Genomic DNA, 14,641 nt, shown 5'->3' with positions numbered 1-14,641 from the left:
GCATGTGACTTATGCCTACGCCCACACGTTTCTGCCTGGCGCACGGTGGGTGAGTCTGATACTTGCCCGGGGCTCTTCTGAGCAGGTGCCCAGATAATTATCAAGCCATGGGCAGCGGATCACGCTATCAGTTGGAGGGGAAGGGATGAGAACTGAAACAGAGTGATAAGAAAGAGCTCTGAGATAACGCTCAGGCTGCGTGAGCAGAGATAGGGGCTCGGAGCACCACAGGGCGATGGGAACTCAAACACTACTCTTTTCCGGGCCGATTTCCCGTGCGACTGGAGATGTTACCAACTGCCTGGGACCGTTACCCATCACCGCATGGGTCGATTCCATCCGACTTGCCGTTGGGCCAGTGGATTTATTGCTTATCGGAAGGGCAGGTTTTTCTCCTTCACATGAAATCAAGCATGAGCTGTGCTGGCCATCTGAAGTGCTGTGAATTCACTGTGTGAATCCAGGTGGGAGCTCAGACTGGGATCCTAAAAGGAGACTGACTAGATGCCCGACTCCTGTTGAATTTCAGTGGCGAGGCCAGGCTGAGGCTGATTTTCAAAATCAGACCCAAAAGGCTTTTTGGTTGTCCGCTAGCCAATGGTTATTAAAATAGTGCCATAAGGCCCTGGCCCTCTTGTGTTTGATGCTGTATATACACATAGCAAGAGACGGTCCCTGCCTCAGAGAGCTTACAGTCTAAGCAGACAAAGGGTGGGAGGGGAAACTGAGGCACAGAGAGGGGCGGGGGAAGTGACATGCCCAAGGCCACCCAGCAGGTCAGAGCTGGAACTAGAATGCTGGTCACCTGACTCTTAGCCCATTGTCTTAACTACTAGGTCACACACAGCTCCATTCAGAAAAACCAATCTGTCAGCCATCCCACATGGGGCCAAAGACTGTGAGTTCAGAGGTCATCTTTCATCCTCAGAGGCCAGGACTGAAGCCCACTGGCATGGGGAAACTTGCCCTACCACTGTGGGTAGATGGAGGGCTTTGTTCTTCAGGGTATGCAGATGCCACCGTCATGAGCGACTTTCTAAAGACCTAGACAGACAGTGGAATATGTGTGCTCATATTAGCTAGATGTGTGTGGACAGATAGCTAGATGTGTGTGTTAGATGTGTGTGTTCACAGAGCCATAGATCTGGTTTTTTTTCAGATCACAAGGGACCTCTGCGATCATCTGGTCTGACCTCCTGCACAGCCCAGGCCCTCGGACTTCCCTGCATTAACCAGTGTCTCAAGTGCAATAACTGGGTGTGGTAGGACTAGAGCAGTTTTTTTTGTTTTTGTTTTGTTTTTTAAGAAAAACATCCAACTGTGATTTAAACATTTCCCGTGGTGGAGAATCCACCACAGCCTTGGTAAATTGTTCCAAAGCTTAATCACCCCCACTGTTAAAAACTGGCATCTTATTTATAGTCTGACTTTTTCTAGCTTCCATTTCTAGCCACTGGATCTTGTTAGTCTTTTGCAGTCTAGACTCAAGAGCCCCCTATTCTGAAATTTCAGGTCCACATGTAGGTACTTTCCTGGCTGATCTAGTCATCCTTTAACCTTCTCTTTGATAACTGAACAGAGGGAGCTCCGTGCACATCTCGTGACAAGGCATGGTTTCCAATTCTTTCATCATTCTCCTGGATCTTCGCCGATCCCTCTTCAACGTCTCAACGTCCGTCTTGAATTCTGGACACCAGAGCTGGACGTGGTATGCCAGCAGCGATCGCACCAATGCCGAAGACAAAGGTGATAACCTCTCTACAAACACATGATAGTCCCCTTTTTTATGCCTCTGAGAAGTACGTTAGCCCTTTTGACCGCTGCATTGCACTGGGAGCTCATGTTCAGCTGATTAGCCACCATGCCCCTCAAATCTTTTCAAGTCACGGCTTCCCGGGACAGAGTCCCGCATCCTGCATTCTTTGTTCCTAAGTGTGTGACCTTATGTTTGGCCATGTCAAAACACACTTTGTTTGCCAGTGCCCCTGTTTACAGAATGATTCAGATTGTCTGCACCAGTCACCTATCTTCATTATTTCCCACTCCTCCGACACCTGTGAAATTTATTGGTGAGGATTGTATGTTTTCTTCCAGGGCATTGACAAAAACATTAAATAGCACAGGGCTAAGAACTGATCCCTGTGGGATCCCACTAGAAATACGTCCGTTCCACAATGATTCCCCGTTTACAATCACATTTTGAGATCTACCAGGAGCCAGTTTGTAATCCATGTAACGTTAACGATTGAGGGATAGATAATGTGTATGTTGACTGTAGACAGATCCAATCCAGCATCTTTCCTACCACCCTTCCTCCCCACAATTTTTAAATCCATACATTTTTACACCACCATTTCCTGTGTTGTGATGTTTTAGTCTCTGTTGTCCAATCATCATCCTCTCCTTGACCAGGGAGGGTGGTGAAAACAGCGCCTCCTAGTGCCAAGAGAGGGATTTACTTGCAAGAACTCTATACCAGTGGTTCCCAACCTGTGGCCCAGGGGCCAAAAGTGGCCCGCAGGGTCTTTCAAAGTGGCCCGTGGCTCCCCTCCTGCTGGCTGCAGAAGGGAGCCGCCGCCCAAGGACTTGGGTGGAGCATGTTGCCGCAGGGCTACGAGACCAGGGCAGGCTCCTTGCTTACAGCCAAGGGGACGGGAGATCAGTGCTCCACTCCCCCGGCTCTAGCAGAGAGCAAAGCACTCTGCCTGAGTCCCTAGGGGAGAGGAGCACTGATTTCCCGTCCCCCTGGCTGCAGAAGGGAGCCACTGCCTAGGGACCCAGGTGGAGCGCACAGGACTACAGGACACATGCAGTTTCCCTGCTGCAACCAGGAGGCAGCCTCCTCACTGAACTCCTTCCATCTGGCTGCATTGGCCCGGGGGGGGGGGGGGGGACAGGGGGGGCAGAGGGGGCAGGTTTGCTGCTGGTACAGCAGCCAGGACTTACCACGCTTGGGGAGGGGCAGGACTCTCAAAATCCGTGCCTTCGGCTCTGTGCTGAGTGCAGGTCGTCCACCGTGACTCAGCTGCCGGGCCATGTGCTTCAGTCTGCAGCGACAGCCCTTCATCCACACTAGCGCTTTGCCTGGGCGGACGTGACCTGCAGGGAGTCACTTGTAGGTGTAAAACAGTGAGTGTAAAAATGAGCACAGGAGCACCAAAGTGTTTCCTTTAAACGTGTAGCGATTTGCAGGCCTTAACGGGGTCTATGACCAGACCTTTTTGAGGGGTTGGTAGCCTGGGGCCCCTCCAGGGGGTTGTAAAAATGGTATTTGTGGCCCTCGAGCCAAAAAGGTTGGGAACCACGGCTCTGTACTGTCCACGTTTCCATGCCACGTGTTGCACAGCACCAGTGCGGCTCTCGTGAGGCAGAAGCAGCTCAGTGGGAACACGGGGGCCTCGGTGTATAAGGGGGTTTCCCTTCGCAGGGGGCCAGGTGGCACAACTGTGTGCGAGCGACTGAGAAGAATGAGATGCAAATCGGCCAGTGTAGAGCAAGCGGCATGAGAAAGAGACAGCTGGGTTCAGCCCCTCTGCCTGCCAAAAGCCCCAGCAGAAGCGAGCGGGTCCCCGGTGGGACAGCCCCTTGCATGCACCTTCATCAGGCCTGGAACGCCTCTCCCATCAGGTTTGTGGTGTTAGGAGGCGTGCGTGGGAATTGCATGCCAGCACTTGAGGAGAGGGAGCGGGGGTTTCCCGGTCCCGCCTGCAGGTTCAGGGGCTCGACAGGAAGGCGGTCTGGGAAGAGCCAGCTAACTACAGAGCTGGGGGAGCTGCATCTCTCTGCCTTAAGGGAGGGCTGCAATACCGCTGCAGCCCGCTGGCTGACCTGCCAAGGGCAGAACTTAAGGGGGCCCCTGACCTTTCAGTGTGTGGCCTGCACCTTCACCCTAGCAGGACGGGGGCAGCGTGATTGCCATCTCCTTTCTCCTGCCCAGCTGCTGAGGCCGGCCAGATCCTGCAGAGGTCTCAGCAGTGGGACCGCTCTGCACTGGGCTGGCTGACTGGCTGGGCGTGATTCAGCAGGGTGCTTGGGCAGTGTCTGACTCTCGGCACGTGTGCAGGACTCTTATCTGTGGCCAGCCGGCTCCGCAAAGTCAGGGCACCTGAGTCCTGGTTCTCCTCTAGCTCAGGGGACCTCGTGGCGGACCCACATGCCGCTTGCTATTTATGATGTCCTGATCCCACAGACATTACCCTGGCAGAGCTCGCACCATGGGGCAACTCACGTGCTGAACTGCCTGGCTGTGCCGTGACCTGAGTCCAGCACGCACCCCTCCTTTTGCGCAGCCAGGACAACGCCCCCCTGATTTGAGGAGAGAGGCCCTTGCTGGTGCCGAGACACTGATGGTTTTCAGCCCGGGCAGAGAACCTTGATCTTCCCTGGACCGTGCAGACCCGGGAGCTGCCCCGGCCCCTTTCAAATCCAGTGCTAGAGAGTTCACCCCATGCCGCACTAACTGCCCTGCCCCAGGCTTGGGCTTCTGCTGCCCCTCTTGGCTGCCTCGGCTCTACAGGGACTCGCTAGAGACTGTGTTGAGGGGGGTAGGCGCATCCTGAGTGTGTGTAGGGGGGAGGCTCTGTAGGAGAGGGATGGAGGATGGTGCGGGTACCCAAGGGCAGGGAGAAGGGAGTGGAGGGGGCCCTGCACATGTAACTTTGCACTGGAACCTGCAAAAGTTGCAGCCATCCCTGCAGCAGGGAGAGCTTTGTGTTCTCCTTGCTCGCCCGTGATGGGACTCTCATGTCCCACCGTGCAGCAGGTGACCCTCAGCCGACGCAGCCTTAGCTCCTTGGTCTGTTCCTTGCTGGCATGAGTGACCCTTGCTGTCCGGAGGGAGGCGATACTGTTCTTCATCTGGAGACCAGCTAACTCCCACTTCCCGCCACATCAGAAAAAACTCCCGGAACACTAGCATCAAGCCTGCCAGGAAGGGGAGATCAAGGAGGTCAGCTCTGCATTGCAGTTGAACTTGAAGGTGATTGTTTTGCTCTCCCTTCACCCATCTCTCAGCTGTGTTGGGTGCGTCCATCCTGCTAAACTGTGGTTAGTTCTGTTGCAACTTCCCCTTTTTTTCTTCTGCTAGGTACAAAGCGTCACTTTCCCCACACAGCAGCCCTCACTGCTACCTCTCCGGGACCTCATGCTCCGAGCCAGCAGAGTTTCCAGGCGCTCACCCTCACGCCGGGCAGCAGAGGCTTAGGGCTCCTCCTGACAGGTGAGTCCAGGGAATGGCGGGAGGTGGAGTGTTGTTCCCAATCCAGACTTCCTCGGTACGGCAGGTAGGTCAGTCATTAATACTAGCATTGCAACATGGTCAGGACTCCTGGGTTCTATTCCTGGTTCTGCCCATTGCTCCCTGTGTGACCTTGGGCAAGCCACGTCTGCTTTCCATGCCTCCATTTCCCCGCCGGTCAAATGGGGTGATGTTACTTGACTTACCTTTGTAAGGTGCTTTGAGATCCTCGGAGGGGAGGTGTAATGTTGGTGCTTAGTCTTAAGAGCGAGGTTGTCCAGGAGACTTGCTCTTACGCTGGTTGGGCTCAAGCCTGGCCTTAGATCCGCACGTGCCCACAGCTTGCGTGTCTTGAAAGAGCACGTCCAGTCTGCGCGCAAAGAAGCGGGTTGCACTAAGCACCCACAGAAGTGAGCGAATGCATCTGAGACCAGCGGGCCAGACTGGAGGCCGGAGGGCCTCTTCTTGGTGGATGCAAGGGGGGTGTCTGGGTACTGGAGGCCGAGAGGTGCGGGAGATTAGGGAATGAGTGCTCCAGGCCTGGGGGATACTTTCACACAAAGCTGAGATCCCGGAGCCTTTGTGTAGGCTCAGGAATGGCAGTGCTCCCTGTCCCCTAGGCTAAAGACCTTTCAGTCAGCCCGGAGCTACAGCATCCAACCGGGTTAGCTATAGTCCCCATCAGGCCAGCTGTGGAAAGGGAAAGGCCTGGGATATTGCCCCATTCATGTTCCAGCCCAGTGTTCCCATTTCCCAATGAACAGAGTGAGAGTAACTCTGCCCTCACTGCTGAGAAATGATTTCAGCTGAACTGGGCAGTGGTGATGCTTTAGCTCACAACAGGAAACCTTCTTGAACAACAGGAAGCCTTCACTATCATGCCCATACAACACCGAGCGTTTCAAAACCTCTCACGTTGACTCTTCTTTGCAGAATCACGGCGTGCGGGTGCTGATCTCTGCCCCTTCGCCGGCTGCAGGACTCGGGGCTGGGCCCAGTCCTGTCTTCGTGCCTTCTCCAGCTCCGACTGGGGACTCTGCTTTCCCTTGGGTTGCTGGACTCAGGTCTTGCCGGCTCCTCCGAGGATGCCTGCTCCAGGGCGAAGCCATTTGGTCACTCTCTCTCTTCCTCCTCTCCAAACTGAGAGCCTGGAGGCCAGCATCGACCTGCTGTACAACGTGGACCTCTGTCTGCAGCAGGCAGCCGGGCGGAACACCAACCTCATCCTGCAGCACTACAACCACTCGGGGAAGCTGAGCAACCGGCGGCCCCAGGAGGATGGGATAAGCCTCGTCAAGGTGACCTTCATCGCCATCAGCTGCCTCATCGTGGCGGAGAACCTGCTGGTGCTGCTGGCCATCATGCGGAGCCTGCGTGCCCGCCGGTGGGTCTACTCCTGCATCGCCAGCATCACGGTGAGCGACCTGCTGGCTGGCGTGGCCTACGTCTCCAACCTCTGCCTGTCGGGGGCCAGGACTTTCCAGCTGTCGCCCACCCTCTGGTTCCTCCGGGAGGGCGTCCTCTTCATCGCCCTGGCCGCCTCCACCTTCAGCCTGCTGGTGACGGCCATCGAGCGCTACAGCACCATGGTGAGGCCCATCGCCGAGAACGAGGCCAGCAAGACCTTGCGCTTGCGCGGCCTCCTCATCTCCTGCTGGGTCCTGGCCATCCTCATCGGGATGCTGCCCCTGCTGGGCTGGAACTGCCTGTGCGACTTCCCCCGCTGCTCCTCCCTGCTGCCCCTCTACTCCAAGAGCTACGTCCTCTGCTGCGTGGTCATGTTCAGCGTGATCCTGGTGGGCATCGTGGGCTTCTACATCTCCATCTACTGCAAGGTCCGGCCCAGCTCCCAACAGACCATCAACCGCCATAGCCGCAAGCGGTCGCTGCGGCTGCTCAAGACCGTCCTGATGATCCTGGGAGCTTTCATCCTCTGCTGGAGCCCGCTCTTCGTCTTGCTGCTCATTGACTACTTCTGCGAGTGCTCAGCCTACAGACACCTGCTCAGACTGGACTGGGCCCTGGCGCTGGCCGTGCTCAACTCGGCCATCAACCCGCTCATCTACTCCTGCCGCAGTCTGGAGGTGCGCCGCGCCGTGCTGGGCTTCCTCTGCTGCTGCTGCATCCGTCTCGGGCTCCGGGGGCCTGGGGATTGCTTGCTCATGACCGATATCCACTCGGGATCCTCGACTGAGAGCTCCCTGCGGGCCCGCGAGAGCTTCCGCAGCTCCGTGGTGCTCAACGCCCGGGCCCGGCCCAGGTCCCCTCTCTCCAGCAACTCCAGCATGATGAGCAGCCTTCCCAGTAACTGACGGGGCCACAGGCTGCAGGAGGGGACCTGCCCATGGGGTCCTGCCCTCCATGGCATGGGACTGGGTGTCAGGAACAAGGCCCGGCAGCTTGACCTGCTTGGGCTTCTGACGGGCACAGCTGGGCTGCATCATCTAGCCCGCCTGACGGCCCGCCCCAGCTGATCGGCTGCAAGACGCTAGCAGTCCTGTGTATAAGCCCAGAAGCAGCAGCAGCAGCAATTTCATGGCTGCTCAAAGCATTTGCCGTGGCTGCAGGAGCGTCTCTTTGCTTCTGCCTTGCCCTGCCTCCCCTCACTAACTCCAGTGACCTGATCCTGACCCTGGGCTCTGATTCCCGACTCCTGGCTCCGGTTCTGACCCTGGGCTCTGATTCCAGCTGTGGCCTTTGATTCTGGCCACTGACTCCAGCTGCTGTAACCACTCTAACCACTGCAGCCACTGGGGAACTTGCTTTGAGAGGAGGTGGGAGGGGCATAAAAGACGACTGCACAGAACTAGACGTCGGTGGATCCGATGCCTGGGGGAATATGACTCCCCCCGTCGACACCTGGGTTCAACACAGCCTAAGGCTGAGCCGGGAAGTGAGCGCAAGGTTGACCCAGCTGCTCCTCTTCCAATGCATGTGCTCCGGTCTGTCAGCAAGTCTGGACTGGGCTATTGTTTCCGTGTGTCTGGGGTCCGCGAGCAGTTAGGGGTTGGGCGCTGCTTCTGGGGGTGCGCTTGGCCTGTGGTTATAGGGTGGGGTGCTGCTCCAGGGTGCGATGGATAATGTACAGCCCCAGGGCTGAATGCAGCTTGCTTGGTCATCCGTGGAGGCTAGCCGTGGCTGTACACCACTGATGAACTGTGGATGTGCTACAGCCGGGGAGCGAAACCCTCCGGCGATTCCCCTCTGTCCCATCCTGCGGCCAAGGCGGCCCCACCATGAGAGCCTGGATGACACGTACCTGCAGCTTGTGTCCTGCCCTCAGCTTTGTGGTGAGCAGCCAGCGAATCTGTGAGTGTGACAGGGTTAATCACCCCCGGCAGGGGCAGAACGGCGACTGCTGGCCTGCTGCCATCCCACTGGGCCTGGCGCCGGGCCAGGGCGCACGGTGCATGTCTCACAGCCCTGCCGCGCCTCCGTCCCACGGCATATGGCGCGCCTGCAATTAGGGGCCTGACCGTGGTCCAGGCTGGATGGGCTGCTCACCACGAAACCCAGGTCTGCGGCATTTGTGCACCACACCGGAGGGGGGACCAGTTACAGTCCTGCCACAGGTCCCAGGGGTGGGTGCACCTGTCACTTTAAAGGTCCAGCCCCGTCAGAAAGGCTGGGCACTCTTCCAGCACGCCTGGCACCTCGCACTAGCTCTGGGCGCTGAACTGCGGATGGTGCACTGCAAAGGGTGGACAGGACGCTTACTCCCCTTGATTTCAGTGGGCTTTCGACTGGGCCCTTAGGAAAACAGCTCCGTTTCCCCTTCCTTTCCAACCTGACATGGAAATGACAGCGAGAGCAACGCTGCGTCTTTCCAGGAACCTTCTGCAAACCGGGTTTTGCAACATGCAGCTTACAAGACTCCGTGCAATAGCCCGGAGTAGAGTCTGTAGCACCATTGCACTAAGGGACCGGGAGGAGGGGGGGGGGGAGGGGGAATCCATGCTCCAAACCCTGTGCTCCACCATGTGGGGCAAGGATTCCCAAGAAAGAGAGAGGCATTTATCGGCCTGGTCCGAGGTCTTTACTCACCTCCCCCTCCTCCTCCAAAGTCCCTGGGAATTTGCCTGAAAGAAGCACAAGATTTGCCCTGGTAATGAATTTAATCTCCCAATTTCCCTGTAGGCCAGTCCCCAATCTACAGAGGGGAAACTGAGGCTCCAAGGTCACAGCTTGGGATAGAACCTGACGCCTAGTCCCAGGCTGGATCCACACGACCATCCTCCCTTGTAATGGCGAGGGAGCCTGAGACCGCATTACCCTCACTGCTGCCTTGGTATCCTGCCCGGCCCATTGAGAGCGACATCCTGGAGCTCTCTCCTCTAAGCCTGCAGATGTCTCTCTGCCCGTTTGGCCATCACCTGGGTCTCTGTTCCAGATGACTCAGCTACAGCCTCGCTGGGAACACATGGCAAGAGCAGGGTGTTGCCCCGTCACGTTGCACCCACGTGGCAGAGCTGGCAGGGGCACAGCAGTACTGGGCAGTCGTCGGGAAGGGTGGGCACGGGTAGTCACTCTGCATGGGAAAGGCAGAGCTGGACGGAGGCGGCACTCGTGGGTGGCTGCGGCAGGAATGCCACAGTTGGGGACCGGCGGGGTGGCCCTGGCTGTGCTGGGTGGGCACGGTGGACGTATAGCCGGGCTGAATGGGGGGGCAGGGCTGCCTGGCGATCCAAAGTAGCTGGCGAGGGTGGAAGGGGATGGTAGGTGGCTGGATTTTGGGGGGGGGGGTTGGCAGTGCTTGATGGGGTCTCCTCCTTGTGTCTGACTTGATACCCTGCTCCAAGACTCCAGCTGGGCTGAGCCTCCTCTAGCGAAAGAGATGCAGGCGTTTTGTAAGTCCACTTCTGCAATAAACCTTTGTACAAGAAAGTCACCAGTTTGGCAATGCCTCTTTCTGTTCTCCTGCACATCCCATGGGAGAGGTTCTGACGTACTAGAGGGAAGTGAATTCAGCACAGGCGAAAGGTGCCACTGGCTTCCCGGGTCACCTTGGGCAAGTTACCAGGGGGGCCAAATTTTCCAAAGAGCTCCTGGGCAGATTTTCAGGCACCTGCAGGTGTCGCTGGGTTTTCAACCCCCTGCACTGCCACCTCTGGGCTCCCCTGGTGGTGTCTACAGCATCGACCTAACTCAGCTTAGGCCAATGCTGAGCTCTTTGGAAAACACCCTCCTCACTCTCTCTGGGCCTCAGTCTCCCATCTGTAAAATGGGGATCATACTCCTTCCTTTCTCCCACCCTTTCTTTGCCTATCTATTTAGGCTGCAAGCTGTTATTAGCAGAGACCATCCTTTATTATGTGTCTGCACTGTGCTCGATGCAATGGGACCCTGATCGCTATCATATTCTACAGGTGCTACTATAATACAAAGAATAATCCCTCCTGCAATAACACATTCATGTATTTATAAAGCACCCCTTGATGCTGCACTGGAAGGAGTTGATGATAACCCGACCCTTCCCTAATGTCTTTCATCCGAGATATGACTTAAACCTTATAAGCCCCCTGTGCATTAAACCCCATTCTACAGGGAAACTGAGGCAGAGGGAGAAAGAGAGAGGCTAAATTTAAGATCACACTGAGAATCAGTGGCAGAGCAGACCTGGAACCCAGGACTCCTGACAGCCTCTCACTAACCACTAGATGAGATGGCCTTTCATGGGACAAATCCTCCTGTGCTCCATGTTGTAGAAGGACAAGGGATTATCCTATTGCATACACGGAGATGGGAAAGCCCTTGGGGTCTGGTCTTGCGCTAACGCAACGTTTCCAGCCAAGCTACCTAAAACTCCTGTGCTTCTGGATTCTGTTGCAAACTTGGAGCTCAGGAAAGGGTCACCGACGCCTAAGGATTCTATGGGGGAAAATCTGGGCTAGTTTTACGGCTTCCTGTGCAAACCAGGTGAATTTCACTTTGAAGAAGCAGCACCCAACGCTCGGAGGAGTGGGTCACCATGCTGGCAGCACCGCCTTTCCCACCCCGCCTCCCTCGAGGTGCTGCTCAGGGCTGGCTGAGGAATCAAACACGCTGTGTGGATTCAGGGGTGCTTGCAGAGTGCGGGGGGCGCCGAGAGCCATTTAACCCAACTGTAAACCCTGTATGTGATGGAAACCACTTCAAGCCAGGCAGTGCGGCAGCATCCCCGGTCCCAGCACCTATGTATGGATTGGAAGGGCAGGAGAGGAACCTCTGTACGGTCCGTACATCATGTTCCTCTGCCGGTCGGAGAGGCTAAACGTTGAAGCTCAGTGGCCTTTGGTGCCCCCTTGTGGGTTTGATATAGAATCATAGGGCTGGAAAGGACCCTGAGAAGCCGTCACCTCCCACCCCCTGTGTGGAGTCAAGGCCAAATAAATGTAGACCATCCCTGCCAGGGGTTTGTCCAATCTGTTCTTAAAAACCTCCCGTGATGGGGATTCCAAAATCTCCCTTGGAAGCCTGGTCCAGAGTTATTAGCGTTAGAAAGGTTTTCGTAATATTGTACCTAAATCTCCCATTAAACCCATTACTTCTTGTCCTGCCTTCAGTGGACACGGAGACTCATTGATCACTGTCCTCCTCCTAACAACCCTTAACCTTTGAAGATTATCATCTGCTTCCCCCTTGGTCATCTTTTCTCAAGACTAAACATGCCCAGTTTTTCTAACCTTTCCTCGTAGGTCAGATTTTCTGACCCTTTTATCACTTTTGTTGCTTTCCTCTGGACTTTCTCCGATTTGTCCACGTCTTTCTTAAAGTGTGGAGCCCAGAATTGGACACAATATTCCAGCTGAGGCCTCACCAGTGCTGTACAGAGTGGGACAACTACCTCCTGTGTCTTGTATAGAACATCCTGTTAATGCAGCCCTTCTCAGCATCACATTGTTGACTCGTCTGCTGTTTGTGATCCACTGTAACTCCCAGACCCTTTCCAGCCGTACTACCACTTAGCCGGTTATTTCCTGTTTTGTAGTTGTGCATTTGATATTTTTTTTTCCCCCTTCCCAAGGGAACTACTCTGTGCTTGTTTTTGAGTTTCATCTTCTTGATTTCAGACCAGTTCTTTAAGAGCTCGTCTACACTTGAAATGCTAACGCTGCAGTAGTGTAATCCACCTCACCGAGAGGCAGTAGCTAGGTTGGTGGAAGAATTCTTCCATCAACCGAGTGCTGACTACACGGGGGGTTAGGTTGGCATAGCTACTGCTCTCAGGGGTGTGCCTTTTTCACCCCCTGAACGATGTAGTTAAGCCAACTTAATTTTCTAATGGAGACCAGGCCTAATATATTCCTTCTGGAAGCTCCCTAAACCCTGCTCTGGTTCAAAAGCTCTATGGAGTGGTAGTTCTGGGGCCCCGGCACCTGGGAGGCTGGTGGTCCCCCAGCTCCATAGCCATACTTAGTCTGGTCTTTCAGAGGACAAATGACTGGAAGAGCCCTCCTGGGTCACTGAGCCCAGACCCTGCTGTTGCAGGCAACCCCTTCATACGATCCCATCCAAAAATGTATCAAGCTCCACTTTTAAACTAGTCAGGTTGTTTGCCTATACTTACCCTAGTGGGAGGCTGTGCCAAAACCTCCCTCCTCCACTGGTTGGAAACCTCCTTCTTCACATTCACAGCTGGACAGAAAGAGAGCTCAGATTCTCCTTTTCCAACAGACAGTCCTCCTTCCTCCTCCCCAGCTTGGGCTAAAGGAGAGAATCTCCATTAGCCCTTAGCAGTCTAGGGCACATGACATGCAGTTGGGCAGTTCTGATCCCACCCAGCAGTGAGCTGATGCTGGGGTCCGTGCTCCCAGAAGCAAGGGGAAGGTCTGGTTACTGTTGGGTGTTTGATGCTTTGAGTTCTTTTCTGTGCCATGGCAGGTGCTAGCATTGGTAAACCCAGCAGATGAAAAGTGTGTGGGAGTCTAGGCTGCCTATGTTTGTGTTATTGGGTGTCTCCGGACGAGCTCTGCAGTGGGACCAGGGCTGTGAGAACAGAACTCTCAGCTTCATCTCCGATGGATCTGTGAATTGGGAGCCCTGTAGTGGAAACAGAGGGGCCCGCAATAGCACAAGTTACAGACTCTTTCTTTTGAGTTCCAGCTGTGGTGTCAGGGGGTGGGGCACACAGTGCAGCCAGCCATAGACTCAAGACATGGCAGTGAACTTGTACCACATCATACTGCGATGCAACTGTTCATTCATTCCTCATCCATTTCATTAACCAGAAAAGTAACAAAACACCACCCCCTCCGCTCAGAGTGAGTGTGGGTCTGTTTTGGGGCCTTGGGTGAGCTGAGACTGGCGGCTCTTAGCCCATTTCCTAGCGGACAGGCACAAAGACCAGCATCGCTGTTGGCTTTTTTTGGTGGCAATCTCAGCCGAGAGACCAATGAGTGATGATAACAATTAGCTCCTTTAGCCAGAGATCCCAAAGCACTTTACAAAGGCCAGCCCCATTATCCCCATTTAACAGATGGGGAAACTAAGGTTCAGAGAGGGAAAGCAACTAGTCCAAGCTCAGCTAGTGGCAGAGTCAGGAATAGAATTCAGATCTCCTAAGTCCCAATCTGCTGCCCTATCACTGAAACGGAGTTTCCCACTTACACCAGAGCACAGGGGTAGGGGGTCCCGCCAAGTCAGGACTGGAGCAGGCAGAGTGTGGGGGGAGGAATTTTACCCTGCTGCTGCCCGTGCTGCAATGCGTTATAGTCTCCTGTAGTGTGATTTGGCCCCCTTTCTCAGTCACACTTTACACTAGTGGGTCCATGTATAAAGGGCTACCAACTGATCAATAGCTGTTACGAGCATGTTAGTCATATGTAGTCTAGATAGTTATAAGCACATCAGCAGAAGGTGTTAATGATGGTTATAAACTGTGCTTGTAAACCGCCTATTGGCTCCATAACAATCTATAACCGTTGATTAACCATTTATGAAAGCTTCCATTAACCATTTATTAACCTTTCATTAACTATTTATAAATGTACTTACTCAAGTGCGACTTATTCCTCCAGCTGCAAATGCACGTGAGAAACATACAACTGTTTCCTTTTCCCCATCTCTCAATGCACAAGGTAACCCGTGCAGCTTGGAAGACTCAAGCTCCATGACACCAGATACCCACAGCAGCCTGACCCCTGAGCTAATCAATGACAAGGCTGGTGGGGCTGACCCTGAAGGCTTTACAATACCCATTGTCTGACTTGTGCATGAGACGTGATCTCATGCTGCTTTATATACCCTGGATTTCTCACAACCCCAGATTATCATGTCACCTATCTCTGTTTTAGATTCCTCCTCTTTGAAATGGGGACCTCTCACGGAGATGTTGTAAGACTAACTTCATCAAAGGGGACAAGCCTTGAGTTTTTGACTCAGGCAAACTACTATTGACTTTAGTCTCTTCCCTCTTAGTCTACAAAT

The 14,641-nt window shown here is 54.6% G+C and overlaps 1 protein-coding gene across 1 annotated transcript; it reads left to right on the top strand.

Annotated features, from left to right (window-relative positions):
• Positions 1-6,060: 6,060 nt before the first annotated feature.
• On the top strand, positions 6,061-7,548 carry S1PR4 (sphingosine-1-phosphate receptor 4). The gene is given in 1 exon segment (XM_067554647.1): positions 6,061-7,548. A coding segment is annotated over 1 exon segment (1,488 nt).
• The last annotated feature ends 7,093 nt before the right edge of the window (positions 7,549-14,641 follow it).

The sequence above is a fragment of the Emydura macquarii genome, unplaced genomic scaffold (assembly GCF_026122565.2).
Source record: "Emydura macquarii macquarii isolate MOO-44397 ecotype Brisbane River unplaced genomic scaffold, CSIRO-AGI_Emac_v2 contig_306, whole genome shotgun sequence".
Classification (NCBI taxonomy): Eukaryota; Metazoa; Chordata; order Testudines; family Chelidae; genus Emydura; species Emydura macquarii.
Note: the sequence above shows the minus strand (reverse complement) of the source record. Positions and strands in the feature narration are given on the sequence as shown.